Below are 15,545 nucleotides of genomic sequence, written 5' to 3' on the forward strand. Positions count from 1 at the left end.
TAAAATAGGAAAAGAAACTAACTACGTCCTAAACTAATCTCGTCGAAGAGGCTCCCATACTTGCTTCCTATCCTATCCTTGATCAGGAGTCTTCAGTTATTCACGAATCGAGGTACCAGGGGTCTCCCTCCAACACCCTTTCGCGTGGTGAAGACCCGGTTCCGCTGCGTGGGGTGAACCAAAACTCGACGGGGTGCCGAAGTGGGAGAATAGGGCACGTATTCCACCTTTGGACTTCCGCAAGGGTTCAACTCCTCCTCTGGATCCTCCTCCATGGTGTCTTCCTTCTGGCCAGGGTTGTCGGACTCCTCTCCCTCGGTCTCGGAGTCGGACTCGAGGTGTACCACCTTAGGTGACCGCTTTCTAGATGTCGAAGCATTTCTATCTAGGAAGGTTACGACGGGCAGTTGGGGTCCTTCTTCCACGGGTTCTCGACCTAAATAAATAGTCTGGAGCACGGTAGTAGTGGTCGCAACTACCCACGCGTGCTTTGAGGGGTCATACTCAGAAGTTACCCTCGGGGGGGGGGGGCACTGCGTCGTCTCTATCCGCTGTGCCATGTTCCTCTGGAGACAGTATGGGAAAAGAAAGGAAGTGAGAACCTAGCGTCTCAGTAGGGGTGCTATGCAACACCTCCATATCCATCTCCAGCCCACGTGCGGAATTTTTAAAAAAACAAGCGTATAACATGGCATGTAGTATGCATCTTTTCTTTTGTAAAACATGTGTGCAAAAAAAAAAAGAAACATATATAGGAAGATAGAATGATAACATCAACATAATCATAATTAAATCTAAGGAAAAACATAGAACTCAAGCTTTCATTCGTGCCTTCTTCTTTCTTAATTTATAACTTTTATGGAGGGTATTGAGCTCAAACCGGTATAAAATGCGGGAGTCCCCTTCCCTTACCGAAGGTTCTTATCCCAAGCGTTTTGGCGATCACCTTCCCTTACCGAAGGATCATCTCGATCGATCACCCTCCCTTACCGAGGGATCATCTCGATCTCTTGTCTTTGGGGGTCACCTTCCCTTACCGAAGGGTCATTCCCTCAGTTCAATTTACATTTAGGTTATTTAGACGTACACACGAGAAAAATCATATGAGAAGGGATCATGCAAGAAAAGGGACAATTATGATGATAAAGGGATATATCAAAAAAAATCATGAGACTCTAACATATGTATGGGTTTCCCAATTTAAAGGATCTTGGTAGTATAATAGCATAGGATTAAATTTTAAAACAAAATATTTGAGAAATCATGTACTCTTGACTTTAAAGGAATAATGATAGAAGACATCACATGGATGCACATAGGATTAAATTTTTAAACAAAATATTTGAGAAAGCATGTACTCTTGACTTTAAAGGAGTAATGATAGAAGCGATCACATGGATGCACATAGGATTAAATTTTTAAACAAAATATTTGAGAAAGCATGTACTCTTGAGTTTAAAGGAGTAATGATAACATGATGATATAATAGATCACATGGATGCACATAATACAATAAGGTATGTTAAATAATTTAATTAAAATATAAATAATAGCCATGTAAGAGATCACACATATGCCTATATGTTGAACAAGACATAAGATGGCATGTACTCCCGGCCCTAAGGGAATATTAATACAATAATATAGGATATTGAATAAGCAGTATAAGAGGGCATGTACTCTCGTCCTAAAGGGAATATTAACAACATAATTATATGAAAGAGCACAAAATGGGTATAGTAAATAATTGGATGAACATCATAAGGAGACATATAATAATGCTTCAAGAAGACGTGAATGACATGGTGGAAAGACATGCTCAACATGAATGAAAGGTGAGTGAAAGAAATTTAATGTCATGATAACATTCGTGAATGGAAGAAAGTAACAATATAAAAATGAAACATAACACATGCCAAGCATTAAAAAAAAAAAAACATAATTCCCTACTCTTTTTCCTAACGCTTCTTCGAGCTTGCCTCTTGTGTTTGCCCACGGAATATTATTTCTTTGTGGAGAGAGAAGGGAGAGGATTAGTGTTTGAGAGGAGTGATTTTCTACCTATGGGTGCTCCCCTATTTATATACGTTTGAGGATGGGGTGGTTGGGATATTTTAAATTTCAAACTGAGGGTGGTTACTAGGTTCCTATCCAAAATTTCAAAAATTCTAATCTTATCTCCTAACCGATTTTCAAACTTCAAAGTTTAATTTTGTTTCTAGAAGGGGTGGTTGTTACATTATCACCCCCGTAAGAAAAGAATTTGTCCCCAAATTCCATGTCTGAACTTGGTCGATAAGGGTCGTCTTAAATAACTTAGGGGTCTTACTGTAATTTCCAACTGTTGTGGAGAAAAGGAGATCCTCACCATGATTGTTACCTGTAAACAAGTTCGGAAACTTCTGTCTCATGTCTGCCTCTTTTTCCCATGTGTAGTCTCTGGAATTGCCGCTACCCCATGCCACTTTTACCAGTTGTATCGTCTTGTTCCTTAGTTGCTTCATGCTTCTATCTACAATCTCTATGGCTGGTAGTTCAAAAGTCAGGTCGTCTTTGAGTGTTACATCCTCTTGCTACAACACATGGCTTGGATCGTGCTGGTATTTTCGGAGTTGGGACACCTGGAACACGTTGTGTAGTCTTGATAGATTTGGTGGTAGGGCAAGCTGGTATGCCGACTTTCCTATACGCCGGAGGATTTGGAATGGACCCAGGTACCGGGGGCTTAGTTTTCGTACCTTAACCCGGTGGTGGGGGTGATTTTTAGGAATACGTGATCACCTTCCTGAAATTCGAGGGATTTTCTCCGTTGATCTGCATAACTCTTTTGTCGACTTTGGGCAATGTACATTCTTTCTCTTATCCTCTTGATATCTTCTGTGGTCTGTCTTACTAACTCCGGTCCTAAGTAGCCTTTATCTTCCAGTCCGTACCAGCATAAAGGAGATTGGCATCTTCGCCCGTACAGTGCCTCATATGGTGCCATCCCGATGCTACCATGGTAACTGTTGTTATAAGCAAACCCGATCAGTGGTAGGTGACTCTCCCACTTCCTGGTTTGTCCAGGACACAAGCTTGTAACATGTCTTCCAACGTCTGGATGGTCCTCTCCGTTTGTCCATCTGTTTGCGGGTGGTACGATGTGCTCAGGCACAATTTTGTCCCGAATGCCTTCTGCAGTGTGTTCCAAAACCTCGAGGTAAATCTTGGGTCTCTGTCCGAGACTATGGTTGTTGGTACCCCATGTAACCTCACGATCTCTTTTATATACAGCGTGGCTAGTCTTTCCAATGAGTCGGTCACCTTAACTGGTAGAAAGTGGGCAGTCTTTGTAAGTCGGTCCACGATGACCCATATAGCGTCACGCCCTGCTTGAGTACGAGGTAGTCCCATGACGAAATCCATCGATATGTCCTCCCATTTCCACTCTGGGATGCCAAGGGGTTGCAATACCCCTGATGGTTTCTGATGTTCGATTTTTACCTTCTGACAAACCAGACATGTATTCACGACTGTAGCTAAATCCTTTTTCATCCCTGGCCACCAGAACATCTTTTTCAAATCATGGTACATCTTCGTCATGCTAGGATGAATGCTGAAATCTCCTTTGTGGGCTTCTTCCACAATCTTGCTTTGAAGATCGCCTTCCTTTGAGACACAGATTCGTCCTTGGTATCTCCATACCTTGTCCTCTCCTTTGGTGAAGCCTTTCAATTTTCCTTCTTTGACAAGGCGTAGGGTTTCTTGAAAATCAGGGTCGGAGCTCTGTGCCTTAGTTATTTGTTCTTTGAATTGACTTGCCACTGTTAGGTGGTTCAGACGTATGCTTTTTGGAGCGAGGGTGACTTGTAAGTTCATGTCTCTGAAGTTCTTTATCAACTCTGCCTCCTTTATCATTAGCCATGATGCCTTGAGTACCTTCCGACTCAGAGCGTCAGCCACCAAGTTAGCCTTTCCTGGGTGGTAATTTAGAACAAAGTCATAATCTTTAAGAAACTCCATCCACCTCCTTTGTCGCATGTTGAGTTCCTTCTGGTCGAACAGGTACTTTAAGCTCTTATGATCGGAGAATACTTGAAACCCAACTCCGTACAAATGATGCCTCCATGTCTTCAACGCAAATACTATCGCGGCTAGTTCAAGGTCGTGATTTGGATAGTTGGCTTCGTGGGTCTTCAGTTGTCTTGACGCATACGCCACTACCTTTTTGCATTGCATTAGTACGCAACCCAATCCTTGTCCTGAGGCATCGCAGTAAACTTCGAAGGCCATGTCGGGGTTAGGTAAGGCTAGTACTGGGGCGGATGTCAAGCGACACTTTAACTCCTGGAAGCTTCTTTCGCAGTCTGGCGTCCAAGTAAACGGGGTATCCTTCCTGGTTAAACGAGTTAACGGCAGGGCTAGTTGAGAAAACCCTCTTATGAACCTTCTATAGTAGCCCGCCAATCCTAAAAAACTCCTTATTTCTGTGACTGACGTCGGCCTTTCCCAGTTTAGTACCGAGTCTATCTTACTGGGATCTACTAATATTCCGTTGCCGGAAACCATATGTCCAAGAAATTGTACCTCCTTCATCCAAAACTCACACTTGGATAGTTTCGCGTACAACTTTTTCTCTCGAAGGGTCCCCAGTATTACGCGCAAGTGCTCCCTGTGTTCTTCTTCTGTCTTGGAGAAAATCAAAATATCATCTATGAATACCACCACGAAACTGTCGAGGTAAGGTCGAAAAATCCTATTCATGTAGTCCATAAAGACGGCGGGGGCATTGGTCAACCCAAAAGACATTACTGTGAACTCGTAGTGTCCGTATCTCGTTCGAAATGCTGTCTTTGGAATGTCTTCCTCTCTTACTCTTATTTGATGATACCCTGATCTCAGGTCGATCTTTGAGAACACTGTTGCACCTTGTAGTTGGTCCATTAAGTCATCTATTCTTGGGAGGAGATACTTGTTCTTCACCGTGATTTTGTTGAGTTGCCTATAGTCCACGCAGAGACGCATGCTGCCGTCCTTTTTCTTCACAAACAATACTGGAGCTCCCCAGGGAGAGGCACTTGGTCGGATGAATCCTTTTCGTAGCAGCTCCTCTAGTTGGTTCTTCAGTTCCGTGAGTTCCAATGGAGCCATCCGGTAAGGGGCTATGGAGATTGGCCCTGTCCCAGGCATCAGTTCTATGGAGAACTCAACCTCTCGTGTTGGGGGAAACGAAGGTATATCTTTGGGAAAGACATCTGAAAAGTCTTGTACTACCGGTATCTCACAGAACTCCTGATGGGAATCTGCTTTTACCGAATTTAGCAAGGCATATCCTTGCCTTGTACGTGTGTCTTCGGAGGATCTTGGAAGATCACGTATGTCTCGTATGGATTGAGAAGAGAAGATGACCTTTCTCTCAAAACAATCTAACAAGACTCGGTTTTTGTTGAGCCAATCCATTCCTAGGATGATGTCTAATCCTACTAAAGGGAGGCACACTAGGTCAGCAAAGTATGATCTATCTGAAATGAGGATGCAAACCCTCTGACAAACCTGCTGAGTTTCGACACTCTTACCGGCTGGGGTGGTCACTAGTAGGACATATGGTAGTTTGGTCATGCATAAACTGATTCTACTAGTAGCAGAGAGAGATATAAATGAATGAGAAGCACTGGTATCATATAGGATAGTTAAAGGAGCTCCATTAATTGTGCACTTACCCTTGATTCGATCTTCTGACTGGTGGGCTTCCTCGCTGCTGAAGGCAAAAACTCGTCCTTGACGTTGGGGTGCATCGGCAGAGGGTGGGGGAACTGCTGGACATTCCCTGGCGATATGTCCTGGCTGGAAACACCGGAAGCAGACATTTTGCCCGGCCAGGCACCTGCCCCTATGTTGCTTTCCACACGAGGCACACTCCTTGAGTTCGGTGGCCTTTGGTGCGGTGGCAGTGGGAGGTTTCTGGCGGTTCGTGCCCTGTTGAGATTGCCTTCCTGTAGGTCTTCCAAGAAAGGCCTTCTTCTACGACAGCTGCTGAGAGAATCCTTGATTCAGCTGCCTTTTCTTGAAAGCCTCGCTTCTTTCTGACGCTAGTTTCTTGGTGCATTCCTCGATCACTTGGCACTTTCTAACAAGGGAGGAGAACTCCCGGATTTCCAGTGGGGCTATTGCGGTTAGGATCTCTGCCCTGAGCCCTCCTTGATACTTCATACATTTCCACTTTTCATCTGGATTAGCCTTATACATTGCGGAAAATTTGCAGAGCCTCTCGAACCTCTCTGTGTATTCTGCAATGCTCATCCTATCTTGCTTCAGCTGAAGAAACTCCATCTCCTTGGACTCTCGAACAGAAAGGGGGAAGTACTTCTTGTAGAAAGCTTCCTTGAAGGTGGCCCAGCTGATATCTGTTCCAGCATCCTCCAACAACCGTCTTGCTCCATCCCACCAAAATTCAGCATCAGCTTTGAGCATGAAGGTAGCATAATTCACTTGCTGCACCTCAGTGCATGGAAAAATTGTGAATACTTTCTCCATTTCTGTCAGCCATTCCTCTGCCTTATCAGGGTCGAGGGCCCCACGGAATTCAGGCGGACCAATCTTCTTGAAGTCAGCAAAAGTTGTACGGTCTTGTCCCTCCTCTAGTCTGGGAGTATTGGGGTCCCTGCCCCCAGTGGACAGTTGTTGAGCCATCAGAGTAGTGGCTTGGTCCTGCTCCTTCATTGCCTTGGCCATCTCCTTCATGTGCTTTGCTAGGGTTGAGGAGTTCGAGCTTGTTCCACGCGGGCGTCCACGACTTGCCATGGGTCCCCTGTTTATAGATAACCATAGGAAGAGGTTTCATTAGTCATATCTCCTAGGATCGACTTTGCTCTGATACCAATAATGTAACACCCTAAGTTTTATACTATTGTGAAAGTCTTTAAGATAAGGTGCCAAACTTGAGCCAAGAAAAAGAAGGACTTAATCGTTATGCGAGGCAGGAGGAAATGCGCGTAGAGCGGAAAATGAGTAGCGCTAAAGCATTGGAATTTGAATCAAAGTGAAATAAACCTCTTAACCATGAGTACGTTTCAAAATAAAAATACTTATAGGAAACTAAAATAGGAAAAGAAACTAACTACGTCCTAAACTAATCTCGTCGAAGAGGCTCCCATACTTGCTTCCTATCCTATCCTTGATCAGGAGTCTTCAGTTATTCACGAATCGAGGTACCAGGGGTCTCCCTCCAACACCCTTTCGCGCGGTGAAGACCCGGTTCCGCTGCGTGGGGTGAACCAAAACTCGACGGGGTGCCGAAGTGGGAGAATAGGGCACGTATTCCACCTTTGGACTTCCGCAAGGGTTTAACTCCTCCTCTGGATCCTCCTCCATGGTGTCTTCCTTCTGGCCAGGGTTGTCGGACTCCTCTCCCTCGGTCTCGGAGTCGGACTCGAGGTGTACCACCTTAGGTGACCGCTTTCTAGATGTCGAAGCATTTCTATCTAGGAAGGTTACGACGGGCAGTTGGGGTCCTTCTTCCACGGATTCTCGACCTAAATAAATAGTCTGGAGCACGGTAGTAGTGGTCGCAACTACCCACGCATGCTTTGAGGGGTCATACTCAGAAGTTACCCTCGGGGGGGGGGGGCACTGCGTCGTCTCTATCCGCTGTGCCATGTTCCTCTGGAGACAGTATGGGAAAAGAAAGGAAGTGAGAACCTAGCGTCTCAGTAGGGGTGCTATGCAACACCTCCATATCCATCTCCAGCCCACGTGCGGGATTTTTAAAAAAACAAGCATATAACATGGCATGTAGTATGCATCTTTTCTTTTGTAAAATATGTGTGCAAAAAAAAGAAACACATATAGGAAGATAGAATGATAACATCAACATAATCATAATTAAATCTAAGGAAAAACATAGAACTCAAGCTTTCATTCGTGCCTTCTTCTTTCTTAATTTATAACTTTTATGGAGGGTATTGAGCTCAAACCGGTATAAAATGCGGGAGTCTCCTTCCCTTACCGAAGGTTCTTATCCCAAGCGTTTTGGCGATCACCTTCCCTTACCGAAGGATCATCTCGATCGATCACCCTCCCTTACCGAGGGATCATCTCGATATCTTGTCTTTGGGGGTCACCTTCCCTTACCGAAGGGTCATTCCCTCAGTTCAATTTACATTTTGGTTATTTAGACGTACACACGAGAAAAATCATATGAGAAGGGATCATGCAAGAAAAGGGACAATTATGATGATAAAGGGATATATAAAAAAAAATCATGAGACTCTAACATATGTATGGGTTTCCCAATTTAAAGGATCTTGGTAGTATAATAGCATAGGATTAAATTTTAAAACAAAATATTTGAGAAATCATGTACTCTTGACTTTAAAGGAATAATGATAGAAGAGATCACATGGATGCACATAGGATTAAATTTTTAAACAAAATATTTGAGAAAGCATGTACTCTTGACTTTAAAGGAGTAATGATAGAAGAGATCACATGGATGCACATAGGATTAAATTTTTAAACAAAATATTTGAGAAAGCATGTACTCTTGATTTTAAAGGAGTAATGATAACATGATGATATAATAGATCACATGGATGCACATAATACAATAAGGTATGTTAAATAATTTAATTAAAATATTATAAATAATAGCCATGTAAGAGATCACACATATGCCTATATGTTGAACAAGACATAAGATGGCATGTACTCTCGGCCCTAAGGGAATATTAATACAATAATATAGGATATTGAACAAGCAGTATAAGAGGGCATGTACTCTCGTCCTAAAGGGAATATTAACAACATAATTATATGAAAGAGCACAAAATGGGTATAGTAAATAACTGGATGAACATCATAAGGAGACATATAATAATGCTTCAAGAAGACGTGAGTGACATGGTGGAAAGACATGCTCAACATGAATGAAAGGTGAGTGAATGAAATTTAATGTCATGATAACATTCGTGAATGGAAGAAAGTAACAATATAAAAATGAAACATAACACATGCCAAGCATTTAAAAAAAAAACATATTTCCCTACCCTTTTTCCTAACGCTTCTTCGAGCTTGCCTCTTGTGTTTGCCCACGGAATATTATTTCTTTGTAGAGAGAGAAGGGAGAGGATTAGTGTTTGAGAGGAGTGATTTTCTACCTATGGGTGCTCCCCTATTTATATACGTTTAACTATAAAAGTATACTACTAAAATTGTATAAAATCAAATACGAGATTAGTTAATTGAATAATTATTATTTGTGTTTCATTTATTTTTCTTGACTTAACAGTGTCGAAGAACAACAATAATACAAATTTTGACGTACCTAAAAATGTGCATCATATTACTACAAGTCAAGGAACAGTGTGTCGAGAAACTGGTACCTCATCTAATATTCTCAGTTTACATTCCAGTGAGGATAAAAGTGACATTACTGTAATTGACTCATATTTATCTAAATTTAATTTATATCAGTTTAATGACGAAAATTTTTTATATATTTCTCATTACTCATTCATAGGGAAGCAACTATCTATGTATGGTGTACACTGTGCCTCGCATAGAATTGGACAGAAAAATACTCCTTCTGATTATGTAAGACCTTCTACATCAAAGATAAGATCTAAATCATTAACTCTACAGACGGATCCCTCATTGACAAGAACTCCACTGTCCGTGTTAACAAATAGTACGTATAATTAATGATTGCCAAATGATTCATACACCAATATTTAACAAAAAGTATAGTTCATTGGAAATCATTTATATAACATAGATTTATTACAATTCTAGCATACTCCAGTGTACAAGGACTTGCCAATAATCTAACTGAAGTCGTTCCGTAAAATCAGCTTCCATCACACTGTGGTTCCCATAGAACGTGCCTAACAGAAAGGTAATTAAGAAAAGATTATCATCATTATTATATTCTTTTCTTTCCTATAGTATCTAATGTTTAGTGGAATAAAATTGAACTTTTTGTAAAGAAGTTCTACTTTAATTGGGGTGCAAAAAGGACAATCTTCCTCTGTTGTTGCTTTGGTGGCTATTAATTTGGCACAATTTTATAAAGATGTAAATTTATCAATTGTTAAGACGCACCCACCAAGCGGTGACACACAAAGTGGCCGACATATTGACCCTTTTGTTGATGATGAAGGTAATTTCTCATTATATCAAGAATTTAAGTTTGTAGTTTGCAAGAGATATATTAGTAATACATCAACATATATGTTTGCATTTTTTATAATTTTTATTTATTATAGTTTTGAATGGTTATGATGATTCAATGGTGGATGTGGATATGGAAGATAATTTTATACCATCCTCAGAAACCTTAGACGGTATGTAAAATTTTAATCTGTATGTTTATTTGCAACTTTGTGTACATCATAGAGTAAATTGCATCGGTATGACAACTGAGTATCTAAAGAGAGTTCATTCGACAGATGTTTGGGATATAGAAAATCCTATTTATCAATGTCAACACTGTAAAGCATGGATGTGGTCTGGAGAAAGACTTGCTAAATCCAAACAGTCGCCCCAACCAAAGTTTTCATTATGTCGTATGGAAGGAAAGATCGAGCTTCCTCTACTTTTTGTGCCTCCTGATGAGCTCATTCAGCTTCATACTGGAGGAGATCAAAGAAGTATTCATTTCCTAAAAAATATAAAGTCATTTAATTAAATATTTTGTTTTACATCAATGGCCAGAAAAATTGACCGTGGGGTGAACAATGGGACTGCTCCTCCAATTTTTAAGCTTGGGGTTCAAAACTGCCATAGCATTGGTAGCTTACTTCCTCCTGATAGTTTGTGACCAACATTTGCCCATCTATATATCTATGACACAGAAAATGAGATTGATAATCGAATAGGCACACTTCGGTAATTTTTCTGCAACCAGTCAAATTTTTTAATTATTTCTTATCTGTGAGAGAAAATAACATAAATTTTATTATTTTTTTTTGCGGTTCCAATGAAGCTATAAATGAGCGGGATAGGAAAATTGTGGCAATATTAAGAAACATGCTATACAAATATAATAGTTTGGCAAAGAGTTTTTGCTATGCAAGAGATAGGTACCAACAGAAAAATTGCACAAACATAAAGCTTAAGTTGATTAGTAAAAGGACTACAGATGGCAGGACATACAACTTGCCATTTGCATCTGAGGTGGCTGCATTGATAGTTGGCGATGTCAAATAACTTAGCAAAGATAGAGATATTATTATAGAGAGTCAATCTAGAAAGTTCTAGCGGATTGATGTTTTTCATCCATCTTATTTATCCTTGCAATATCCATTGTTGTTTTCATATGGGGAGGATGGATTTCGTTTGGGTATTACAACATCAGATTCTATCTCTACTAGGCCTACAAAGAAAAACAAAACAATCACTTTGCGACAATTCTTTGCTTTTCGACTACAGAAAAGGACAGGTGAATCTCTGTTAATTCTGCGATCAAAGAGATTATTCCAACAGTTTCTGATAGATGCCTACACAATGGTGGAATCAGAGAGGTTAAAATTCTTTAGGTGTAAACAACCACAGTAGAGGGTTGATAAATATAAATGTCTACATGAAAATCTTATATACGGGGATGTAGATGCTGCAAGGCTTGAAAAAAGAATCATTCTTCCCTGTACTTTTATCGGTGGACCTAGGTATATGATGAATAATTGTAAAGATGCATTTGTAATTTACAAATATGCAGGATATCCTAGCTATTTTATCACCATGACCTGTAACCCTGAATGGGATGAGATAAAAAGAGAAGTGACTTCCATTGGATTGAAGGCAGAAGACTGTCCTGATATATTGTGTCGAGTTTTCAAGACCAAGCTTGATGGTTTGATTGATGACCTAAAAGAGGGAAAAATCTTTGGCAAAATTTTAGGATGTAAGTCTGTGTTTATGAAACGCTTTATTAAAATCTTATATTATAATGCTTTGCTCATTTGTCTTTTTCAATTTTCAGACGTTTGCACTGTAGAGTTTCAAAAGAGAGGGCTTCCACATGCACATATCCTTTTATTCATGAGTAACAAGTTCAAGCCACAAACACCAGATCACATAGACAAACATATAACAGCTGAGATTCCCGATGAAAATGAAAGGCCAAATCTATATGGAGCTATTCAAAATTACATGGTACATGGTCCATGTGGTCCGTACAACAAGAAATTACCTTGCATGAAGAATGGATCCTGTTCAAAGTTCTATCCTAAAGAGTTTAGACAGCGAATACTCATTGATGAGGCCGAATTTCCCAAATATAGGCATATTGATAACGGTCGAACAGTGAAGAAAAGAGAATGTTTACTAGACAATAAGTTCATTGTTCCGTGTAATCCAGAATTGTTGCTCAAGTTCGAGTGCCACATAAATGTGGAATACACATGCCAAACAAGTTCTATTAAGTATCTGTTTAAGTATGTACACAAGGGTAGTGACCGCGTAACAGCTACTCTATACAATGTTGGTGATCCGTCAGAAGCCACACAAGTTGTAGACGAAATTAGGAATTACTATGATTGTAGGTACATTTTGGCATGTGAGGCAGTCTGGCGTCTATTTGGATACAAAATCCAAGAGAAAGAACCATTTGTGATTAGACTTCCATTCTATTTGGAGGATGAGCAACCTGTGGTTTATGGTGAAGCTTCTAATGTGAATGATATCATCGAAAGAGCAATATCTCATAAGTCCATGTTTTTGGGATGGATGGTGGCGAACATGTCATATCCCTATGCTCGAAGTCTGACTTATATTGAGTTTTCAACCAAGTTTGTTTGGAAGGATGATTCTTCAAAATGGTTTCCTCGAAAGAAAGTCTTCACAATTGGAAGGTTGACTCATATACCTGCAGGTAATGACGAGTTTATATTCAATTTTGATCTTACTTATTTAATGATTTAAATTTGAATCTTAACAGCCTGTACCCCACGTCTATTTTATTTGATTTATCTACACTACAAAATAAATGTTCAAATAAATTTCAACAGTTATAATCTGTAGATTATACAATTTTTTATTTTTCTATATTTTTTAGGATTTTTATTCTTATGCGGATGTGTAGCTACATAATAATTAAAATAGCGTACCTTAATCCATTTAACAACTTAAAAGTCGGATATTAACCAAGTTTTTTGCAGCAAATACCGAAGAATATTACCAACGACTTCTCTTGAATACTCAAAGAGGATGTATGAGTTTTCGAGATATAAGTAGGAGGAACAATTTATGCTACGTATAGAGATGCATGCTTCGCCCTTGGACTCTTGCAAGATGACAAAGAATTCATTGATGCAATTAAGAAAGCAAGCTCATGGACCTCAGGATCATATGTTAGGAGGTTATTTATCATTCTATTAACATCCAATAATATCTCAAGACCAGAACATGTCTGGGATAGATGTTGGCATGAACTCTCAGATGATATTTTGTATCGACAGAGAGCCGTGATGAACATGAGGGGTGAGTTTTTATTAATTACAATTATAAAAGTTCTTCCTTATTGATCATTTTTAGTTTGATTGAATTTTTATAGTATCGTATAATATGCAGAGTTAACAATGTCAGATGATGAGATTAAGCAATTGTGCTTAATGGATATAGACAAGATCTTACATTCCTATGGTAAAACCTTGAAAGACTATCCTCCTATGCCTTTAGCAACTGAAGTTGATAGTTCTTTGTTAACCGAAAGGGTTATTAGGGAAGAGCTAAACTTTAACAGGGATGATTTAAAGAAAAATGCCTCAGACATGTTAGCCATCGCAACACCTGAGCAGAGATATGCATTCGATAAAATTGTTACAGCTGTGTATTGTGATGAAGGGGGTTTTTTCTTTATGTATGGTCATGGGGGTACTGGAAAAATATTTCTCTGAAACCTTATGTCTGCTGAGAATCGCTCAAAGGGTGATATAATGTTAAACGTTGCTTCGAGTGGTATTGCATCTTTACTTCTTCCTAATGGAAGAACGGCACACTCAAGGTTCAAAATACTACTGAATATAACTGAAAATTCTGTATGTAACATCAAACCTGGTTCCCCTCAAGCAATGTTGCTGTTGAAAGCTAAACTTATAATTTGGGATGAGGCTCCAATGGTTAGTAGATACTGCTATGAAGCGCTTGATAAATACTTGGGTGATACCATGAGGTATTCTCTAACATATAGCAAAGATTTGCCCTTTGGAGGAAAAGTGGTTGTACTAGGTGGAGACTTTAGACAAATTCTTCCTGTCATTCTACGAGGATCGAGACAAGATATCGTTCATTCAACCATGAATTCGTCTTACCTTTGGAAGTTTTGTCATGTGCTCAAACTAACAAAAAACATGAGACTCTCTGTAGAGACGAATGCTTCAAATCAAGATGAGACAGAACAATTTGGTGAGTGGTTATTGAAAGTTGGTGATGGTCTAATAGGTGACAATATGGATGATGAATCTGAGATATGTCTTCCAGGAGATATTGTTATTCCTTCTTCGGACTAGGCATTTAATGAGTTGGTTCATTTTTCTTATCCAAATATTTTGGAAAACATGTCCTCAAAGGATTTTTTCAAAGCAAGACCTATACTGGCTCCCACACTAGACATCGTTGAAGAGGTCAACAACCATCTGATGGCTATCATTCCTGGAGGGGAAAAATGATATCTTAGTTCGGATTCCATTTGTATGGATGAAGGGAATATGGAGAGTCAACTAGATCTATATGGTCTTGAATTACTGAATAGCATAAATTGCTCTGGTTTGCCTCCACATAAATTAATACTCAAGGTTGGTGTTCCGGTGATGTTACTGAGGAATATTGACTAATCCAGTGGTCTTTGTAATGGTACAAGGCTAGAAGTTAGGAAGCTTGGAAATCATGTCATAGAATGTGAAGTCTTAACGGGTAATAATGTTGGTCATATTGCTTTGATTCCAAGAATGAATATGGTACCAACAAATGAAACCGTCCCAGTTAGATTCCAACGAAGACAGATTTCCATAATAGTATCATTTGCCATGACAATTAATAAGTCTCAGGGACAAACTTTATCTCATGTTTGATTGTACTTGCCCAAACCAGTTTTTACACACGCCCAACTATATGTAGCACTTTCAAGAGTTAAGAGTAAGAGATGTTTAAAAGTTTTACTTATGAATCACGTAGGAATGTCTGCAAATTCAACCATCAATGTTGTTTATAGAAAAGTCTTTAAAAAAATAGAATTCTAATATAAATATTTTAATTTTATTTTAAATTATGTATCAATGTATAATTATTTTACTTAAAAAAATATAAAATAATTATTACTCACTTTTTTTAAGTTAAACTTTGATTTTGATAATAATTTTATAAATTTCTTAAAATAATATTTATTTTGAATTTTTGTTTTAAATATCGAAATATATAATTTTTTTTACTTTTATAAAATTTTTTCGTACTGAGCACGACTTCATACATTAATAAAATACTAAAATTCTGTCAAAAAAAAAAGAAACCTCTCATTAGTTATTCTACTAATTAGGTGTATTAACAATAAATACCAACGGCAGTGGCCATTGGGG

The 15,545-nt window shown here is 39.2% G+C and overlaps 2 protein-coding genes across 2 annotated transcripts; one reads left to right on the top strand and one right to left on the bottom strand.

The window, feature by feature from the left end:
- Window positions 1-2,234: 2,234 nt before the first annotated feature.
- On the bottom strand, window positions 2,235-2,986 carry LOC140184151 (uncharacterized). The gene is made up of 2 exons (XM_072234446.1): window positions 2,774-2,986; window positions 2,235-2,573 (listed from the first exon to the last, which is right to left on the bottom strand). The coding sequence occupies exons 1-2, from the start codon at window positions 2,984-2,986 to the stop codon at window positions 2,235-2,237; spliced, it is 552 nt and encodes a 183-aa protein (XP_072090547.1).
- A 4,975-nt stretch (window positions 2,987-7,961) lies between these two features.
- On the top strand, window positions 7,962-13,871 carry LOC140184152 (uncharacterized). Its single transcript, XM_072234447.1, has 7 exons — window positions 7,962-7,989; window positions 9,266-9,411; window positions 10,072-10,135; window positions 10,242-10,319; window positions 11,693-11,878; window positions 11,957-12,847; window positions 13,546-13,871. Exons 1-7 carry the CDS (start codon window positions 7,962-7,964, stop codon window positions 13,869-13,871), a joined length of 1,719 nt encoding a protein of 572 aa, XP_072090548.1.
- Window positions 13,872-15,545: the final 1,674 nt, after the last annotated feature.

This window comes from Arachis hypogaea, chromosome 4, assembly GCF_003086295.3.
Source record: "Arachis hypogaea cultivar Tifrunner chromosome 4, arahy.Tifrunner.gnm2.J5K5, whole genome shotgun sequence".
Taxonomy (NCBI): domain Eukaryota; kingdom Viridiplantae; phylum Streptophyta; class Magnoliopsida; order Fabales; family Fabaceae; genus Arachis; species Arachis hypogaea.

Bases quoted from the DNA above. Each gene is read 5' to 3' on its own strand.
- LOC140184151 (XM_072234446.1), bottom strand. From the start codon at position 2,986: ATGGCACCATATGAGGCACTGTACGGGCGAAGATGCCAATCTCCTTTA. The intron at 2,574-2,773 runs GTATTCCTAAAA...CATGTGTTGTAG, and splicing joins AATTTCAGGAAGGTGATCAC to CAAGAGGATGTAACACTCAA.
- LOC140184152 (XM_072234447.1), top strand. From the start codon at position 7,962: ATGCGGGAGTCTCCTTCCCTTACCGAAG. The intron at 9,412-10,071 runs GTAATTGACTCA...TCAATTGTTAAG, and splicing joins AGGATAAAAGTGACATTACT to ACGCACCCACCAAGCGGTGA. The intron at 10,136-10,241 runs GTAATTTCTCAT...TATTTATTATAG, and splicing joins CCCTTTTGTTGATGATGAAG to TTTTGAATGGTTATGATGAT.